General features: G+C 36.9%; 1 protein-coding gene across 6 annotated transcripts in view; it reads left to right on the top strand.

Moving 5' to 3' along the window:
- The window catches only part of EXOC4 (exocyst complex component 4), an 825,737-nt gene that overhangs the window by 367,464 nt on the left and 437,031 nt on the right, over nt 1–21,242 (top strand). For all 6 annotated transcript variants that reach the window (XR_012432868.1, XR_001489711.4, XM_045387459.2 and 3 more), the window contains one exon: nt 15,011–15,107. Coding sequence is in view for 4 of the 6 variants with exons in the window: in XM_045387459.2 (XP_045243394.2) it covers nt 15,011–15,107 (97 nt within the window). In the remaining 2 variants the exon portion in view is untranslated. The remainder of the gene's footprint in view (nt 1–15,010; nt 15,108–21,242) is intronic.

Below are 21,242 nucleotides of genomic sequence, written 5' to 3' on the forward strand. Positions count from 1 at the left end.
AGTAAAATTCTCTCTTCCTTATGATTTCCTTATCTCTAGCTTACTTTAGTATAACAGTACAGTATAACACACATCCAAAATATATGTTAATTTTTCTATTCATGTTATCGTATGGCTGCTGGTCAACAATAGGCTATTAACAGTTAAGTTTTTAGGAAGTCAAAAGTTATATAGCAATTTTTGACTGGAATGGGAGGAGCAACCCTAACTAACTCCTGCTTTGTTGAAGGATTAGCTATATTCAAATTTCATCTGCCTCCAGTCTTTCTGTTTTAATTTCTCAGTTCTCTGTTGGTGGAGTGGTGCTTGGCGACTGAGATAAAGATGTTTACGCTGAGTTGTATTCCATGGACTGTTAGTTTTTAGGCTTAAGTTGCTTTGTCTAGTATTATCAGAGCCTTTTCGTTGGTAACCTCTACCTGTCTCTGTTCTCTCCTGAGCTTTAGTACATTTTATTTTAAAAAAGCTTTGTCTGTATTTTAGACTTTTGAAAACATTTAAAAAGCAGAATCACCATTTTTTTTTTTTTTTTGAGATGGAGTGTCGCTTTGTCCCCCAGACTGCAGTGCAGTGGCCCGATCTTGGCTCACTGCAAGCTCCGCCTCCCGGGTTCACGCCATTCTCCTGCCTCAGCCTCCCGAGTAGCTGGGATTATAGGTGCCTGCCACATGCCTGGCTAATTTTTTTATGTTTTTAGTAGAGATGGGGTTTCACCGTGTTAGCCCCGGATGCTCTCGATCTGCTGACCTCGTGATCTGCCGGCCTCGGCCTCGCAAAGTGCTGGGATTATAGGTGTGAGCCACCGCGCCTGGCAACCAATCATTAAAGAAATACAAAGAAAAAGTGTTTTTCCAGGAAGAGGTTGTAGCAGTAATTTTATGTGATGTGTTTAGAAACTGTTGATAAGTAGTTATTTGTTGTGTGATTGAGTCACTGTTTTTGATCAGTTAAATGTAGTATGTATTGAATACCAATATTAGGAGTTCTGTGTGATATGTTACCATTGCCAGTCTGTTTACCTATATTATTAATATTGGCCTCTGTTGTAGAGGAACAGTGTCCTGTTTTCTCTACCAAACAATGGTAACTTCGTGTTTCTCCCTGGATTTTATTGTGCATATATAAGTTGGTTTCCAAACTCAAGAGCAATAGTTTTGTCTTGTTGGAAGGCTTTTTTATTCCTTTGGTTTATCTTGTAATAGCTTTGCTTGTAATTTTTGGGTGTGTTCTTTTTTATACCCTTTTAATACATCATCATGTGAACTTCATGAGGTCATGGATTATGGCTATTGCTTATGTTTATTTCACCATGAACCCACTTCTAGTCACAAAGATGCTGATTATAGATTACTAATCATGCGTTTTTGAATGAAATGAAATAATGTTCCCTATTAAAGCAATTCTGAAGGAAATACACTTTTGAAAACCATTGACTATAGTGACTTGCTTAAAGTTCAGATACTTGTTTTGTGGTAAATAATTGAGAAAATTTTTAGACCAAAATTGCACAGACCTGTCATGAATTTTGCCCATTTTTTTTCTCTGCATTGGAGAATTTTTGTGACAATCATGGCAGGATCTAAGATGCGTCTTAGAAAAGAAAGAGAGTATCAAATAATCATAACTAAATCATGTAAAACTGTCAGCTGCAAATGATACCAGTCATTTATTCCTGAAGCTTTACTAATATCCCAAAGCAAAACATACAGTTCATTGTCCTTTAAAATCTACTAGAATTATCATCTATATCAACGATTATAATAATTGGACTCCCTTTCTACTCGAAAAAGGTGCTACTATGCCATTTTATGCAGTATCAGAAAAATGTAAATAAAACCAATGGACAGAATCTATTGTAAAGGAAATTTTATCATCTAAAAAATCAAAATTCATAGACTGGAGATTGCTCATGAGCACATCTGGTTGCCTTATTTTATTGACAAGAAATAGAAGTCCCAGATAGGTTAAGTAGCTTACTTAACGCCATATACTTTATGTCAAAGTTAGAGAACTTTGTTTTCCTAATATCTGATTTTGTAATCTATGAATTGCGTTGTATTATATATCATTATATTTCACTATATCCAGTTAACATAACATTTAAGGCAAAAGCTATATCCTGCTCTATATTAATTATTTTTGGATTATTTATAGTGATTGCCTTAGTTAGGATTACAAGAAAATGGGCTAAAACCATAAAAACAGTAACAGTTTATCTGAGTAGAATCCAAAGACACTCACGCTGGAACAACTGAATGGTGAGGTGAAGTTATTTGTAGACTGTTGCATAAAGAGAGAGTTGCGTGGAGACTTCTCTCTCCAGCATAACTAGTACCTTCATTGATCATTTCATGAAAAAACTAAAAATGCCAGATAAAACATTCAAAAATGTGTTGAATTGCTTTGATGAACTGAAGAAAGATAGGATTCACATAAACAAAATAACACCAACGAGCTGCAGGGAGATATTAGACAAAATGCCGCTAAAGCCAGTTTTCACCCTAAGGGTATTTACTAAACCCAAGTGAACTAGCATGGCACAGGAGAAACAGAACAAAGCCCAGGACCTGTGCAACCTGGGGAGTCTGACAGAAGCATCCCCATCTTCTACATAAAGCATATAGATCATCTAAAAATATCATCTCTTTCCCATAATACCCCACCTCCTGTAAGAGACTAAAAGAAAGTTGGTCACCTTGACACAGGCTGAGAGGAGAAAAACATCCCTAAAGAATTCTTAACTAGATGTCTTGTCAAAATATACATCCTCTGGATAGTGTGAGGAAAGTTTAAAGTGAGAATTGAGTTCCAAATGTGTTCCAGGTTGGTAGTGCCCTTAAGTGGATTAGCAGAACTGTTGCTAATGTTTGGGATGGGACCTACTTTCAGACCGGGCCTTAAAGAATCACTGTAGATAAAGATCTAAGGAAGATGAGAGTATAAAACATACAAACATATACACACATGATACACAGGAAAAAGTTAATCAGGTTTCAGTAGAGGTGAAAGGAGAAGAACCAGATCAACAGAGACTTCCAGTATTGTAATTATCAGACACATGATACAGGCTCATTTTGTAATATGATTTTAGTTAATAACCTTTCACCTTAATGACACCTGCGTTTTATATCTTTTTCTTGCTTTATTGCAGTGTTTATTTTTAATGGATGCATGATATTCTAGTTATATATGTGTGTGTGTATATCTATATTTATGTTTATTTAATCTAGTCTCTGTTTTGCATTTTGAGAGTTGTTTTTTTAAAGTTCAATATACCATTCTGTGAGGAACATCTTTGTTGTCAAATCTGAATTTCACCCATGCTATTATTTTTTATTGCGGCTGGGAGTAAATTCCTAGAACTGAAATTTTGAGATCAGATAATATTCAAAATGTTATAACAATCAAGACCGATCAAATGGATAATAAAAATTTTGAGTTTTCATGTAAGTGTGCTAGACAAATGTGGAGCAAATAAGATTGGAAAAATTCACCACTTTTTGCTTTGGTGAATGGTCAACATTGAATTTACTAAATTCAGTGAAGGACAGAGGTCAGTACTTCAAACAGAATACTTACCTTTTTTCTATTGGTTGGTGTCATTACTTTGATTGAAGATATGTAGGAGTGCTGTATTTCCTTTTGTTATCAATATAGTACTCCATCAGAGCAAAAATTTAAACTGTATTCTACCTTGGAGATCTGAGAAATAGTCTGAGTCTGGATAGACTGTAAAATGATGATTATTTTTTGTCAATTATTTGTTGAACATAATAAATGTACAACAAGTAATATTATATATCATAATAATATGTAACATTCTCTGTGTGAAAACAGGAAAAACGACTCTAGCAATTGTAATTTTGAATATTGATCTTGTCATGTCTCACATTTCCCTGGCTTGGAAGACCGATTTTGATTTTGTTAGAATATTACAAAAATTGCTGCCTAGAGTGCCTGGAAAGTTGACTGTTGCCAGTGAAACCTAAAGGTTTGCTGGTAAAGTTATTTAAAACCACCTGTGCCTCAGTAATCCAGATGCTTCTAATGAGCCATGAAATAATGCTGTTTCTGTTTAGATGCCAGCTCTGATTATCTTTGTCAGTAAGCTAAATGGCACCATGTTTTGCAACCTGTATTTTGACTCTGATTTTGTATTTACAGAGCACTCTATCTCTCCCACTTCTCTTAGTCATTTTGAGTTATACTTGTTATGCCAATCCCTTCAAAATAATTTCTTTCCAAATTTGGGAGTACTTAGATTTAAGCACACCTCTGTGAGTGAAGACAATGACAGCGTTTAAACAGCACTGTTTCTTCTTTGTGAACTAGCACTAATCATTTCCAGTGGCCTGAGCTCTTTTGTGGACCCTTTTACAGACAAAATAAGATTGATAGGTCAACCTGTTTTCAGTTTGAGGCTTATTTGCATCATAAATCTACTGCTCAACTGGCAAGCTGTCATCAGAGGATTCTCAGCTAGCCAACCGTACACTTTAGGTCAGCAATGAGATGGACTCACCTGATTAGAGAACTTCATGGCATTCTGTTGTCCTTCATATCATTCTTGCTGTAACAAGAATTACAGAGCAAACAGTAAAGTCTTCTGCAATCTGAAAGTTGAGTGAGAAGAGAAACCTTATTGTCTGTTTTAATTGTGAGTGATAAAACAGAATAGACCGTTCAAAGAATGCAAATGGCACAGATAATTTCCTAGTTGGCCCAGTTCCCCAGTGCTTCTGCTCTAGCCATCATCTGTTATGCCTGGTAATGCCTTCTCAATGATTCTTTGACATACACAAGACCACTCCTACAAGAGCCAGGTGACAGAGCCTAGAGAAGAAAATATTCATACTTTCTCTGCGTGCTGCCTACCTTCTCTGTCTCCCTATCTCCCCTTTTTCTGTTTTTGTTTGTTTGTTTGTTTTTGAGAGAAAGTCTCCCTCTGTTACCCAGGCTGGAGTGCAGTGGCCTGATCTTGGCTCACTGCAACTTTCACCTCCCAAGTTCAAGCAATTCTCCTGACTCAGCCTCCCACATAGCTGGGACTGCAAATGTGCATCACCACACCTGGCTAATTTTTTTTTATCTTTAATAGAGACCAGGTTTCACCATGTTGGCCAGGCTGGTTTCGAACTCCTGGCCTCAAGTGATCCACCCGCCTCAGCCTCCCAAAGTAGTGGAATTACAGGCATGAGCCACTGGTCCCTGCCATTTTCTGTTAAGCAACTAGTTACTTAAAAACAAAAAACCTAGCATTAGGGTTCAGCCTCTCTGAAAAGCAATCTGGCAGTTTCTGAAGATGTTTAACACAGAGTTACCATATGACTTAGCAATTTCAGTTCTAGATACAGTATATACTGAGGAGAATTGAAACATGCATCCACACAAAACTTGTACCTGGGTGTTTCTAGCAGCATTATTTAATCCAAACAGTAGAGATGCCCAAATGTTCATCTGCTGATAAATGGATAAATTAAATGTGGCATATACATGCATTGGAATATTATTCTTCCATAAAAGGAAATGAAGTACTGATGCCTGCTACACCACTGATGAACCTTGAAAACATTATGCTTAGTGAAAAAAAAAAATGAAATGTAATTAGAAGTACAGTTCCCCGGCTCACACACATGAGAATCTCTGAGCTAGATATACCCAAATAGCCACTGAAACATATCTAATAGATTCAAGATAATTAAATCTAGAGAATCAGTTAGAGTGGAAAGAGAATTACTGCAATCTTCCAAGGTAACCTTAAAATAAAGTGAGTTGTAGGATAATGTCACAAGGATAGGAATGCTCCTCACTGGGTTGTCAGTGAAAACTCCCTTGTGCCTTGTTGATCAGCCGTTTAAAAATATGCATGGAGTCACTGTGGATCCTTTGGTAATTGGCTCATATCTTACATTTTGCTCTTCCTAGAACATGCCGTTTTCAGACTCTATTGTAGAAACACTGGGCACTGCTGCTAATGGACCCTCCTTTGACTTATGCTCAGGGAAGAGCTCCAGGTGAACACATTTTACTGATGGCTCAGGATGAGCTATTATTAACCTTCAAATTTGTTGCTTCATTTTTGTTTCCTCCCCTGTTATCTTGTCCTTTCACTCCTCTTTTAATGTATTGTAAGGAGATAATTGAGAAAGCTGCTTTTTTTTCTCTTGTTTTGTGTTCTAAACCAAGAGACTACCTCGAAATAAATAGTAGATTATTATAGAATTCGTTGTTATTTCAGAGCTAGAATGTACTCAGTTGTTGAACTGCAAAAAATATGATTTTTATTTCTTTATGAGGATTATTTTATGGTCGTTAGCCAAAAATCTAAGAGAGAATCGTACTTGAAGCAAAACTTCGATTAGTTATTTCCATTCTAGCAGTCTACTGGCATGGACATTTCCAGCACACATAAGATACTGCACATACACATGACATGCTGTTCTTTTTACTTCAGCACATATGAGAGATGTCCTTCTCACAATGATCCATCATTAGGCAGTCCCACATTTAGATTCTCTTTCTTGACATTATGCCTATTCCTGTGAGTGACTCTAGGGAGAACCAAAAGGATCTGTCCTTTCTCCTCTGAGTTGAGATTCTTGGAATTTGCCTTATTTCCTTCATTTCTCTGGAGCCTTATGGCCACCTTTTTAAGGCCCTACCTCTTAATACTGTTGCATGGCAATTAAATTTCAATGTGAGTTTTGGAGGGGACGTTTAAACCATAGCTTTTTTCTGTGTCGTGAGGAAACTGCAAGACATTATTTGGGTCTCGGATGATTAGAAGTGTGGAAATGGTCTGCGGTGATAGTAACAGAAGCAAGAAAGGTCTGTTGACTATTTTTCTTTTGTCTGTCTGTCTGTCTGTCTATCCATCCGTCCATCCAATAAAGATAGGGTCTCACTCTGTTACCCAGGCTGGTGAGCAGTGGTGCAATCATGGTTCACTGCAACCTTGTACTCTTGGACTCAAGCTATCTTCGTGCCTCAGCCTCTCAAGTACCTGGAACTACAGTTGCTCCTCACCACGCTGGGCTCATTTTTTAATTTTGTGTAGCAGTAGGTCTCGTTACATTGCCCAGGCTGGTCTCTAACTCCTGGCCTCAAGTGATCTTCCCATCTTGGCCTCCCACAGCACTGGAATTAAGGGCATGAGCCATCGCACCTGGCTGATTTTCTTTTTCTCCTTTTGAAGGAGAAACAGAATAGATGGATTTCTATCAGTATTTCTGGGATGACAGGCGGACTCTCCACAGTTCTTTTCTTGAAGGTTGCAAACCCCCCTTTTTTTTCGTTCCTGCCTTCATGTTTTTGACACCCAGGGAGCTCTCACCAGCAGTTTGAAGGTGAAGATGGGATAAGTAGCATCATAGCCACTACTAGTCAGGAGAGACAGAAAAACGCAGAGCTCTAGTTCTTGCTACTGGGACTGTATTAGAGAGGAGAGTATTTCTAGCTTCAGTTGGACCACCCAAACCTTGCATACATGATCATTATATTTATATATATAGGACATAACCTATATATTGTTTCTCTTAAGCTTCACCTACATTTATAATGAGGCTTTTTGTGTTTTGGCTGGAATAACCAGCTGCTTTATTTAATGTTGATTCCATGGAAAACATTTTGTGTGTCAAACTCCATCACAATATCAGTGTTCAGTGGTCCCTGTTTTAAACGTTTCCTGCACTACTATTATCTGCATCCTTTTATTCAACCTGCAAATTCCTTGGAAACATAAAATGATATTAAGCACATTGTAGGATATATAGTTGAAAAAATTGTTCTTGGAGAAACAGACTGAAGTTTGAATAATGAACCTACTCTATGTGTGACCTTGAGCAAGACCCTTCATGCCCCTTAATCCCCTGCCATGAGCCTCCATTTTTTCATCTCTATGGTAGATAATAATATGACAGGAATATTATTAGGATGAAGTGAGTATTTTTATGTAAAGGATTCAGCATAGTGCCAGTTTCATAGTGGATGTTTGATAAATCAGAATTGCCCCTTGCCCTTCTTTTATCTTTTTTCTACATATCCAGGATAATACTTGGCACCTGTCTTAACCTAAAGTACAACACGAGAGCTACACAAGAATAAAATATAATTGAACACAATATTGGCAAGACATTTACTTGTCTTATGATGAGAATAATGAATTTATTTCTATTTGTGAGATTATCTTTTATAAATAATACTGTAATCAATATACTTTTTCAGCCCTTTCTTGAAACATGGATTTCTCACTGAGCAAACTTTATGTAAAAACATAAGTACTATTTGCTCCTAGTTGGTTTGTAGGTAGAATTCACTTGTTCTAAAAAAGACATTCTTTCTCATTTTTTGTTTGTGCATATGTTCATTCAACAAATATACTGAGTGCTTATTCCCTGGTAGAAACCGTCTTAGGCACAAATAATACAATTATGAACAAAATAGTATTGTTGTTATTAATAATAATGACACACTACCTAAGAGTTGAGTGCAAAAGGTAATTCTTCGCTTGAAGGGGCTTGTTGCCTGGATTTTCTTCCTGTGTCCAGCAGCATCTCACTCTTGGGTAACACAGTACCATCACTAATCCTGATTTACTTGACTTTGCTGTGAGAGTAAATCATTTGAGGGTAAGGATAAGTATTTTACCTTTGTTTCTTCTTGATGTAGCAACAAACCCCAAGGTCACATACTTGTAACAAGGTTACCCTTCTGACAAGTTTAGTGGTGGTGGTAGGAGCAGCAATAGCATTAAGCCATAATGATCACATGTGCTTTAAGAATAAGCACTTGCTAAGAAATGTAATCTAAAAGAACCCCTCTGGCAGGGTGACAGCTGTGAATTCAGGGAACTCTTGAACCATTCAACTGGCTCTTAGAGCCAATTAAAGACCCCATTTATTGATGCAGTCAGGAATTCCATATTTATTATACTGTATACTATTTCATAATCCTTAGAAAGTAGTTGTGAAGCAAAAAATTTGCTATAAAAGAATTCACCTTCACTGTGGTTCTTTTCTACGTGGAAAGGCCAATTTAAAAATCAGGACACATTAAAAAGGTCAGATGGGGCATGCGACTTCCTGTGGCTCAAAAAGTCATGATCAATTTTATGCTATTTTCACTTGAGCACTTGGTACAAGATGGTTATAATTTCAACATCTATACATTTAATATTCATTATTTTTAATTGAAAAATAAAGAGTAGGGCTAGGCACTTCCTACTACTTTGGGAGGCCAAGGTGGGAGGATTGCTTGAGTTTAGGAGTTCAAGACCATCCTGGGCAACATGTTGAGACCCTGTTTCTACAAAAAATAAAAGATGAACCAGGTATGTGGGCATGCACCTGTAGTCTCAGCTACTCAGGAACTTGAACCCTGTGATCGCGCCACTGCACTCCAGCCTGGGCATCAGAGTGAGACCCCATCTCTCTTTCTCTCTCTCTCTCTCTCTCTCTCTCTCTCTTTTTTTCCTTTCTTTTTGAGACAGAGTCTGACTGTGTCGGTCATTCTGGAGTGCAGTGGCATGATCTTGGCCCACTGCAACCTCTGCCTCCCAGGCTCAAGCAATTCTCCTGCCTCAGCCTCCCGAGTAGCTGGGATTGCAGGCATGCACCACCACGCCTGGTTAATTTTTGTATTTTTAGTAGAGACAGGGTTTTACCATGTTGGCCAGGCTGGTTTTGAACTCCTCACCTCAGGTAATCTGCCCACCTCAGCCTCCCAAAGTGCTGGGATTACAGGTGTGAGCCACCGCGCCAAGCCTGACCTCATCGCTTAAAAAAAAAAAAAAAAAAAGAGTAGGGGGAACAATGGCTAACACTATCTAATGTTTTTATAAATTTTTTAAAAAAGGAAAAATTAAGACTAGAGAATGCCTTTTTTCTTTCTGTCCTGCTAAGTGTTCCCAGCAAATTTCTAAATCTTTCGCTACAGTAATATTTCCACAAAAATAAGGCAAGCATGTTTCACACATTTGTTGTAAAGTTGGTCTCATTAATGATACTGGCTAGTATTGTGTTTCCTAAAGTAACAAGAACAACATTTTTTGAATTTGGACTTTCTTTCTCCCTAGTTTGTGAAATCAGTTAGATCCTTCAGTGTCTGGTAATTCTAATGGAAAAGGAAAAGAGCATTGGCGATGTACTCCGCACAGAACACTGCTGAATGCCCTTATCTACGTTACTTCCCTTAAACATCACAAGTCTTTGAAAGAGATTATCGCAATCCTTATTTTATAAATGGGAAGGCTGAGACTCAGAGAATTTAAATAATTTTATCACACTTATGCTAATAATGAATAGTGGTCTGATGTTTGACGCAAGATCATTTTGATTCTTCCCTCTGTTCCATAGTTATTTCGGTGAGAATCCTGTTACCATTTCTTTCTGAGGCTTTGGTTTCTGTTTGTGTTTTATTAATATGACAATGTTTATTACAAACCACATTAAACTCTAGTTGGGTAGAATCAAGGAATAAATAAATGTGGAATCTTATTACTTAAAAGCAAATGAATTCTAAAAGAAGGGGCCAGCCTGTGAACACTAAGATGTTGTCATTCCAGCAGTTATCAGGTGGCCTCGGTGCCTGTTGCCATCTGTCTGGGACAGCGTGTCAAATCATCGTCCTCATTGTTAAAAATAGGAAATAATCTGGGGCCTTTCTTCTCCTTTTGCATAGTATATTCCACTTGTAATACTATTGTCGGGTTCCCTTGCATTCCAGCTATCCATCATCATTCAACATTTTCTATGGTACCTGTCACTTGGCTTCTCACAGCTGCAATTAGACCATAAATATAATGAAGGGAAGGAGTGCTCTGACCTGTCCAGTGCTTTAACCAGGATTGAACAACATGTTCCTTAAGAAGGCTCCTGGCCAGGCATGGTGGCCTACACCTGTAATCCCAGCACTTTGGGAGACTGAGGCGAGAGGATCACTTGAGGTCAGGAGATCGAGACTAGCCTGGCCAACATGGTGAAGCCCCGTCTCTACTGAAAATACAAAAATTAGCCAGGCATGGTGGTGCGTGCCTGTAATCCCAGCTGCTCAGGAGGCTGAGGCAGGAGAATCACTTGAACCTGGGAGGTGGAGGTTGCAGTAAACCGAGATCTCACCAGTGTACACCAGCCTGGGGGACACAGCGAGACTCCATCTCAAAAAAAAAAAAAGATTCCTGACAGTAGATCCCAGGTTATTTGATCATGAGAAGATGAGAAGGCACATGAGGAAAAGTGAGTTTTGTTTTTCACTAAGAATACTGAAATGCTAAAGCAGATTTCAGGGGGTCAGGACTCAGACCTTATGATTTTTGGCCAAGACCTTTACTTTTGTTTCTGACAGCTTTATTTTCAAGAAAATTTTCATTGGGTTGGCTCTGTTTATTGGTAATGTAGTAAGAAACATTTGACTTCTCATCTTCAAGAGGAAATCGTGACAAGTGCAGTATAGATGGCATTTGGTAATGGAGCTGGAAGAGTATGTGAGGTTCCTGTAGGTGGAAGTCTGGTTAGGGCTTGGAGTAGGGAGGAGAGTCTCTTTTTTCATATTTCTCTCTGAACTTTACTTTTTATTTAGCTTAACTGCATTATGTGAATCAGTAATCATCTTTTTGTAGCTAGCAGGGGTTTAGAACTAATGAAAGTATTATTTAGTTTCTAACCTCATACCCTGTCATTGTGCCTATATTTTCACAGCCATATCTTCCTCTCACTGACATTTCTAGTGACTCTTACGCTTTATTTTTGGTATTGTAGCTTATCTTTTGTTATCTTTGTTCTCTGTAATATGGTCATCAACAAATGTTTATTAAGCACACCTACTCCCTATACAGCTTTGATGATACAGTGAGATTTGCTTACCTTTATTAGTTTTTGACAGTTGCTTACATTTATTCAGGTTTTGACAGTTTACATTTATTAAGCTTTCACACATACTGTCTCATCTAATTGCTATAATATTTTAGCAAGTTAGGTCTTTTTTCCTTTCATTCAGCAAATGTATTCTTGTTTAATCACTTTCCAGGAAGTTACATTCCAGGTGGGAAAAAGTGACATAAGGAAGAAAACACATAGTAACAGAAGTGACTTGTGTTAAGGTTCTTATGGGTTATTTTATACATAGTCACTGTTAATGGAATTGTGGACTTTGAGAGAGGGGCATTTGTCAGTTTGGGAATAGATGTGGGACCTAAAGAAATGGTACGAGGGGAGAGAGACCTCCAGATGGTAGCGCAGTGTGGCTAAGGCATAGAGGTACACATGCATACAGCGCATTTACCATACGTGAAGGTTTTCATTTGAATGAAGCCGGGTTAGTCAGGTCTGAATTTAATTATTGAGTGCCTAATATCGTAGCACTTCAGAATATTTATAAACTGTTGGAAATCATCTAGTCTATCTCATATAGGTTATCAAAAGACATGTTCATATTGGGTCGATTATTACATTATTTTTATGTAGACTTATTTACCTGTTCCTGAAGTGTAGAATATATCCCGGTTTCTTCTATACACATCTCCTTCGTGAATGAATTCTGACTAGATTTTATAATCTTAAAAGGAAATATGTTGTTAAAGAAGTTATACTTATTCTATCATTTTTGTAACTATACCATGTGACCTTTCAAGGAGGATTTTATTAGAAGTATAGTGTTTTTTTTAGTCTTCATGCTTTCCTTAACTCAGCAAAATTTAGCAGCACGTTCATATCTCTGATGCAAACCTTGTACAAGATTGATTTTTTTTAATGAGAAAAAACAGTCCATGATTTTTAATTAAGGGTTGACTATGCCATTGTATTTTTGGTTATTCTTAAGAAAAAGTATGCACTGATTAGTTGGTAGAAACAACTGATCCAAATGTCTAGACTCTGATGCCTCTGGGACGTCCTGATGATCCAGGGTATGGATTTCTGAAGCTTCACATGTTTTTATCAGGCAATTTCCAAGATGCCTAGAGACCATTTAGATAGATAATAAATCAAGGGAGATTTAGCTGTGTTTGGTAACATGCAAAGAACGATACTCAGAAAGAAAATGTTTAATTTAGAAGAAGGAAACCAAATGTTGTAAGTGTAGATTGCTAGGGTTTTGAGGAAGCCCACTAAAGAGTAGCTATCTTTCCTGCCAGAGTTTTGAAACTATTGAGAAATAAGTAAGGTAGATAGTAAGTGAAATGTCACTTTTATATTGATTTAAGCCAGATTGCAGGATGTAACCCAGTTTGAGAATCAAACAAAGCTTGCTAACTGAACATCACAATTAAACAGATTTACTCACCCATTTAGAAAAGATGTTGGCCCACTTCAGGCGTTCTCTGACAAAGCAGGGCCTTTATAGCTAAACTTACACCAGACACCACTTAACTGTCTTCAGGCACTCTAGTTTCTAAAGTGGAATATGGGAGTTGCTAAGCCATACATGCCCAGCCTTTTCTTCTCAATTTTTATCAGTCAGAGTCATTATATCACTGTCCCTGGAGTGGGTAAAAGGTGGAGAGAGGTCAGAGATTACATTAGGTGAACTTCATTATAGTGGCAAGAAACACAAGTAGGGGGAGAGCATTTTTCCCAACATCCAAAGTGATACATCTTTTCACATTCTAAATTCTCTGAAATGAGGATGTATCTGAAATCAGTGGCATCTTAATGGCTGCCTACTGGAAACCAGTCACGGTGAATTGTCACCGGTGCGGTGTGTGTGAGCCTGCGTTACTGTTTGCACCATGACCCTTCCGTGTTTCCGTTAATGAAGCAATTAAGGACCATTTGAGGAAAGAGTATGAGTCCTGGTCGGGATAGGAAAGCCTTCTGTTTAAACCTTCTGATAGCATCAAGAAAGCATCAACTTTAAACTTTGCAGGATGTATATCAGCAGCGTGGAATAAAATATAGGATGCAGCATGGAGCACTCTTTTATGAAACACACGCTCTTGGTGACAGTGGATGACAATGTTTAGAAAACAAGGACATTGAAAACTCTGAGTCAGAGTGATTCGAAAGAGCTAGACTTCAAATATTACTTAGTGTTAAGAATACCTTAACAAACTTATTTTTCTTATATTTCCTTATTGAATGTGCCTGAGAGGTTTATGGTAACCATTTGTTTATGTAAAAAGCCAAAGGAGCTATTCAACAAGGAAAAGGAAACATTCCAAGAAAGCATTATATAGTTTAAATAGCAGGACTTTTTTTTTTTTCTTGGTGATATGTAAAATAATAGTGTGTCTTATAATCATTGGGGTCTCAGATTTGATAAACTATGGTAAGTTAGGCTTATATGAATCTCTGCTCCAGTCTTTACAATGTGCAGCAACTTAGAATGGCAGGCACTTCATCCTTTCTCTGAAAGCTTTACGTCCCATACTGTCCAAGATGGACCCTGGTCATTAGAGATCAAAATTTTCACCTTAACGGAATTGTAGCCTTGCACTGTTCCTTTAAATGTAGCATTTGTTCTTACTGTGATTCCATGTTCTTACTCAGAGTAAAAATGCTGGGTGTTTGTTTGTTTGTTTGTTTGTTTGTTTGTTTTGAGATGGAGTCTCGCTCTGTCGCCCAGGCTTTAGTGCAGTGGTGCAATCTTGGTTCACTGCAACCTCCGCCTCCCGGGTTCCAGCAATTCTCCTGCCTCAACCTCCCGAGAAGCTGGGAGTACAGGCACATGCGACCACGCCTGGCTATTTTTAAAAAATTTTTAATAGAGACAGGGTTTCACCATATTGGCCAGGCTGATCTCGAACTCCTCAAGTGCTCAACCCTCCTCAGCCTCCCAAACTGGTGGGACCACAGCTGTGAGCCACCTTGCCCGGCCAGAGTGAAAATTCTAATCTATTGTTTATTCAAGTGAGGAAGATTGGATGAAGTCGTTCAAAATAATTTTGTACATACCGAAGGTTATTGCTTGCAAAGACGGTCCTAATTATGACAGTATAGGACTCATCTAGATATGCTTGGTTTGTTTATTTATAAACGTTTCAATGAGCTAAGTCTCTTTTTTTTCTTTCTTCTGAAAGGGGGTCCTGATGACAACTTAATTGAAGGTGGAGGAACAAAATTTGTCTGCAAACCTGGAGCCAGAAACATTACCGTCATATTCCACCCATTACTAAGGTAAGTCAAGTGCTATGATGTACTTACTGAAGATCAATATTTTCATTATTTGTGCTGCTCTACTGAATGCCAGTTGTTGCGTCAGCATTGAAACAAGTCATAAAAGAAATTTGTTCTAATTTTAGGGCTTCACTATCAAAGTTAGTCAGAGGCAATTGTTGAGTAGATAAAAAGTTTGAGTAGATAAAAAGTTTCAGTTTATGATAGGAAAGTTTTAGAGATCTGTTACATAACCATGTGCACATAGTTGACACTACTGTACGGTACCTTTAAAAAAGGTTGATGGTAAATTTAATGTTATGTATTTTTTTAACCACAATTTTTTAAATGCATCTTTTGGGATCCAGATATCTAATATATTATCAATTGTATGTTTTCTCTGTAAAGAACCAGAGTATATATCTGTGGCATTTTCATATAATAGACCAGAAACTCCTGAATTTACTAAATGTTAGGTACTTCAGAATATCACCTTACCTTTCTCAGATCACTTCTGTAATATTTGAGGCATTTGAAATAACAGTTAAACAAATGCTGTTGAACTGGCCAGAGATAATATTATGAATATTTTCTCCAAGCATAAACAGTTTATTACTATAATTGTCCTACCTTCTCATTAACCGAGACTTACTAAATTGATACCATTAGAACTAATTACATTCTAATCTCTTATATGGGTAACCAGTGTTCTAAATTGTACTGGATTAGTTTCCTCAATTGATTTTAAATACAAAAACATAAATATGTAAATTAAATATCGAAAACTTGACTTTCACACAATAAAAAGTTTTTAAAGAAATTTTATTGACTTTAAGAAGTCTGTTTTACATCAAAATTAGATAATACACTGTAGGAAGAAAGCAAGCAGTATATTGTGGTGTGCTTCTCAAGGTGATCTAACATAATTATAGGTATGCTAGCATTCAAACAAATGTAAAGGATAGAGAACACAAGGGAATCTGGTTAGCAAATGGGAAAAAAAGATCTAATATTTATTGCCTGCCTACAAGCCAAGGAGCTAGGTACTTTACAGACTATCAAATTTAATTCTTGTCTAAAATTTCATCAATAAATAAAAACACTGAGAAAAAAAAAAAAAAGTCTGTTTTAGCAGAGATTTGTAGCAAGTAAATTCATTTAAGAAGCATGGGATTAAGAAAACTAAGACTATTAAGAGATTAAGAAAATTAAAGCTATTTCTCTGTAGGTTTAGTTGATAAGTACTATATGTGTATAAGTAAATTATAACATACAGAATTTATAGATTAAATAACATTGATTATATATATCAATTGACTTTGGTAATTAGTTTAGTTTTCACTGTCTTCCTCAATTACAATTGATTTCTACTTAGTTAATGTTGCTAATTGTTAGAAATTGGAAAATACCTTAATCATGGTAGGCATCTTCTAACCTAGATTTAGTGCCATAATTTACTGCTAAGTTCCACTGTAGTTTGGATAAGTGGAACTCTTGTGCTTACATTTATTCCCAAGTAGAAAAGAAATCCTTTAGAAGCCATTAACAGTGTTGTCAGTAACCACTTCTCAAGAAATTTTTCCTCTGTTTTTTTTTTTCTTTTTAAATGTGAAGTTAGAAGAATGAAATATATATATACACACACATATATGTAAATATATATGTTAGTACTTATTTTACACTTAATAAAATGCATTTTTTTTTTTTGTAGAAGATTCTGGTGAAACTTAATGTATTACAGTTCTTGACAGTTACTTGTTAAGTCTTTATAAATGCTGCTTTGCTAGAAAGCTGTTTCAAGGCTTGGTAGTACTCCCAGTGGTTTTACTCGCTTGATTTCTACTTTCATTCAGAATTTTAACTTATTATTGATTAAAAGTGAAAAAAGTTTGTTGCCTGATATAGTTTATCATTCATTCTTTCTCTCTGTATCTCTTAATGGAAATTCCAAAAATATTGTGTGGTCTGAAAGGTAAGTTCATTCTTCGATGAACAGATGACTGTGATAGAGTTTAAATTAGCCCTTGGCCCAAAATTGCAACCTTGTCGAAAACTCCTGATTGACTTGTGGAACTTGAAATGATTAAGATCTTTTAGTGGTTTTTTACTTTTTTTATTTGAGTTTTTACGCTTCAGCATTTCCTGAGTGTTGGATTTATTATTTCTTCTAAAATTTAGAAGTTTCATTTTTGTAATTAAATGAACCAGTGTGCATTATCATACCTGTGTATTTTATTAGTACTATTATAATTTAAAAATTTTCTTTTATATTCAACAAATATTTATTGAATACTTATGATGCATATTTTCCTATCTCCAAGTTAGATGTGGTCTCTTGTTCAGACGTAGTTGCTCTTATTTTTATGAGATTATGTAAACAAAAATTGTGTAGATATGTTTTCTGTTCTTTAAAATGGTCATTGCTTTTATTCTATGCTAGTTTAAGTGAACATGAGTTAGCATTCTGTTATTTGAAAGATAGTGTAGCAAAATGGGAGGGGCAGTGTAGAAGAATGAAAGGTGGAAAAAATGTACAGGATTGCAAATTTCAAATGGAAAACATGACAAGTGATCTTGGTTCAGGTCTAGGCTTCTTCACTTCAGTTTTACGCAGTGCTTGTTATTAGACTCTGATTATGCCACGTCCTGGGGAAAGAAAAAAATAAGATCATATCCTTACCTGCAAGCTCCTCTCTTTGTAGCCGCATGGGTTGCAAAAAACAAAGAAGCCTGAAAACACCACATATTGGTGAGGACATGGATCAGTGGGATGTCTTATACCTTGTAGGAGGATGTAAATTGGTTCAGCCTCTCTCAACCGGTTTGACATTATTGAGAAATCACATTTCCTGTTACCCAGCAGTTCCCTATCCTAATGCTCTTGAATGTGTTTCTGCTTGTTATCAACTGACTCATATTATTTTTCCATGCCAATTTGCCAAACTCTTTTTCTAATTGATTACAATAATTATTCTTTATTTATAACTTAGCTCATATTAAAAATAAGTTTGGCTGGGCACGGTGGCTCACACCTGTAATCCCAGCACCTTGGGAGGCCGAGACGAGTGGATCACCTGAGGTCAGGAGTTTGAGACCAGCCTGGACAACATGGTGAAAACCCATCTCTACTAAAAATACAAAAATTAGCCAGGCGTGGTGGAATGTGCCTGTAATCTCAGCTACTTGGGAGGCTGAGGCAGGAGAATCACTTGAACCCAGGAGGCAGAGGTTGCAGTGAGCTGAGATTGCGCCACTGCACTCCAGCCTGGGTAACAAGAGCAAAATTCCATCTCAAAAATAAAATGAAATAAGTTCTAGAGGAACTTATCACAAGTTGACTTTTATCAAAAGTCAGGACCTATTTAAACATTATATCTTTTTTTTTCTTACATGGTCTCTTGGCAAACTCACATTTGTTTTCAGTGGAGGGAGATCCATCCCTTTCAAGTGTGTAGGTCCTTCACTTTCCTTTGCTACTTTTTCCCTATGTCTGGTGTCATTGGTACTGTGTCTTCCTGAAACTTTGCATATGACTATTCTATACACTTCATTTATTAAAATCATTCATTTCATAGTTTTATTCTAGCAGTGCATTCTTTGCAGCTTGGAGAGTTTCTATGTTGACAATTCCAACCACCCTTCTAAGAATACCACAGCACAATTTCCCGTTATGCTGGTTTGTGTATTCTCAGCAGTTGCTTTTACTCTCCTTTCATAAAATTATTATACTGGGTCCTCAATTCTGGTAATCTTGCTAACTTATTTTTATACTGTTCTCATAGCTACTGCAGTTCTATCACTAGGAAATCTCACAGGATGTGAGAGTCAAATATACTGACTTCTAATTTGTTCACTGCCCATTAACTCTGCTTGTCCCTTTACTTGCTTATTTAATGCTTTCCTTATTGTTTTCTCTTTACAGTCAAGCATGTCTCTTAGAGAGTAAATTTCTAGAAAGAAATGGGGTATAGCATATTATCTTACTTGCTTTACTCTTAGCCTACCAAGACATTGTCTGTAATTAAACCTTTAATGAATGTTTTTAATGATAGGTCTTTTTTTTTTTTTTTTTTTTTTTAACTCATTCTGTTGTCCAGGCTGGAGTGCAATGGTGTGATCTCGGCTCACTGCAACCTCTGCCTCCTGGGTTCAAGCAATTCTTGTGCCTCAGCCTTCCAAATAGCTGGGATTACAGGGATGTGCCACCATGCCCGGCTAATGTATTTTAGTAGATATGGGGTTTTGCCATGTTGGCCAGGCTGGTCTCAACCTCCTGACAGGTGATCCGCCCACCTCGGCCTTCCAAAATGCTGAGATTACAGGTGTGAGCCACTGTGCCCAGCCAATAACAGGTCATCTAATCAGTATTTCTGCCTGTGGGTCTAAATGAACAAAACCATAGTAAAACAACGGTTTCTAGCCATGCCCAGATAGATTCTGAAATACTTTCCCTAAAATGTAGACTCTGAAAGTGATATAACTGATGCCTTTTTTTCTTCCATTGACATGTTTCCTGTCTTTCAGCTTTCTCTAGAAGGCTTTAAGACAAATGAATGAGTTCATTCTTATAAATGGAATTTATGTTATGGGCCTTGATTTTGGGAAACAGAAGGAAGATATGTTAATGTTGGAATTTGAGTGACATTATTTCTCTTCTTTTGTGTAGTTCTGATGTGCATTTAGGTTTCTTTCCAAAAATAATTATTTTTGAATAATTACATCATGGTAATTATTAACCATGATCTGAATATAAAGAAACCTTTGGCAATGAAGTACATTTTATTATAGTATCAATCACAATTTAAATCAGGGTGACACTTTTTATTACAATTAATATATAATGTCTTTTCAGGAAATTTGAAATTACTTTGTAGCTGTTATTTGTGGGATTTGTGGGGAGAAGGAGTGAGAATTTACTTTTCTCTTTGTTTTTTTTCATTCATTTCTTATTATTCTTTATTCTCTGCAAGTCTAAAAACAGGTAATTTATTGTGCCTTAGATTTGTTAGTACAGTTCTTTCACTTAGCAAACACAGGTGAGAACACAAGTTATTTCTTAGAAAATCTGAATGCTTGCACCTAACTAGAAGTATCATTCAGAAAATACTCTAATGCCATTTTTTCTTCCTGGACCAATAAGGCGTATTGGTGGGAGCGTTGCTAAATCGAAACAAAGTCATGCCTTTGACAGGTGCACTTAGCACCTCATAACCACAGAGTCCCAGTTAAATAGGTGGAATTGTCAAAGAAGGATGGCAACATTTAATGCAGCCCATCACTGCTTTAGAAACAGTGGTTAGCTAGGACATGACTCAAAAACAAGGACACACTGGCCCAAGGAAACCTTCTGAGTCCTCACATGGCCTCTTCCCTGTGCACTGGGACAGAGCTTCCTGGTGTCCCTTCCTCTTACAAGAATATCAGCTCTATGGGATCAGGGCCCTGCCATTGTGACCTCATTTGACCTTAATTACCTCTTTCAGAGAATATATATTAAAATTCACTGTCAGAACAGACTATTAATTAAAGTGGTATTTAATCATCCTTTTAGCATTGGAGCCCTATTTTAACTGGAAAAGAGTTTTGTACATTGTATGAGAGAGAGATTAGACCACTAAAAGTGAAGAAGTGAAGTGTTGGGGCTGGATAGAAGTGAACACATTCTAAGTTTTGATGTCTGCCAAATCACTGTGAGCCTTCATTTCCCTTATCTGTAAAGGAAGGAAAAACATTCAGTAAGTGTTTAATGACAGACAATGTCTTGGTAGGTAAAGAGTAAAAGCAAGATAATACTATACCTCGTTTCTTTCTAGAAATTTAATCTTTAACAGATGCGCTTAACCAGAAAGAGAAAACAGTAAGGAAAAGCATTAAATAAACGAGTTGGTTGGTTTGGATGTTGCTTTCTACCCGTTAAGTTTTGTGATTCTGTGACTGGGCAGTGCTTTTATAATATTTAGGGAATCTGAAGGCCTGGCATTTTGAAATTTAAAAGTTTATGTAGCAAGTGAGTTTTATAGTGTGTTGGAGAATTGTTGCTTATTTGCTTCAACTGGCTTTTAAAAGGCATTTGGCTCTTTAGGGTAATGAATACTTGCCATGCATGAAGTGATGTATTTCTTACGGGACAACTGAAGAACAGTTGTCTGTAATCTT

This window comes from Macaca fascicularis, chromosome 3 (assembly GCF_037993035.2).
Source record: "Macaca fascicularis isolate 582-1 chromosome 3, T2T-MFA8v1.1".
NCBI lineage: Eukaryota > Metazoa > Chordata > Mammalia > Primates > Cercopithecidae > Macaca > Macaca fascicularis.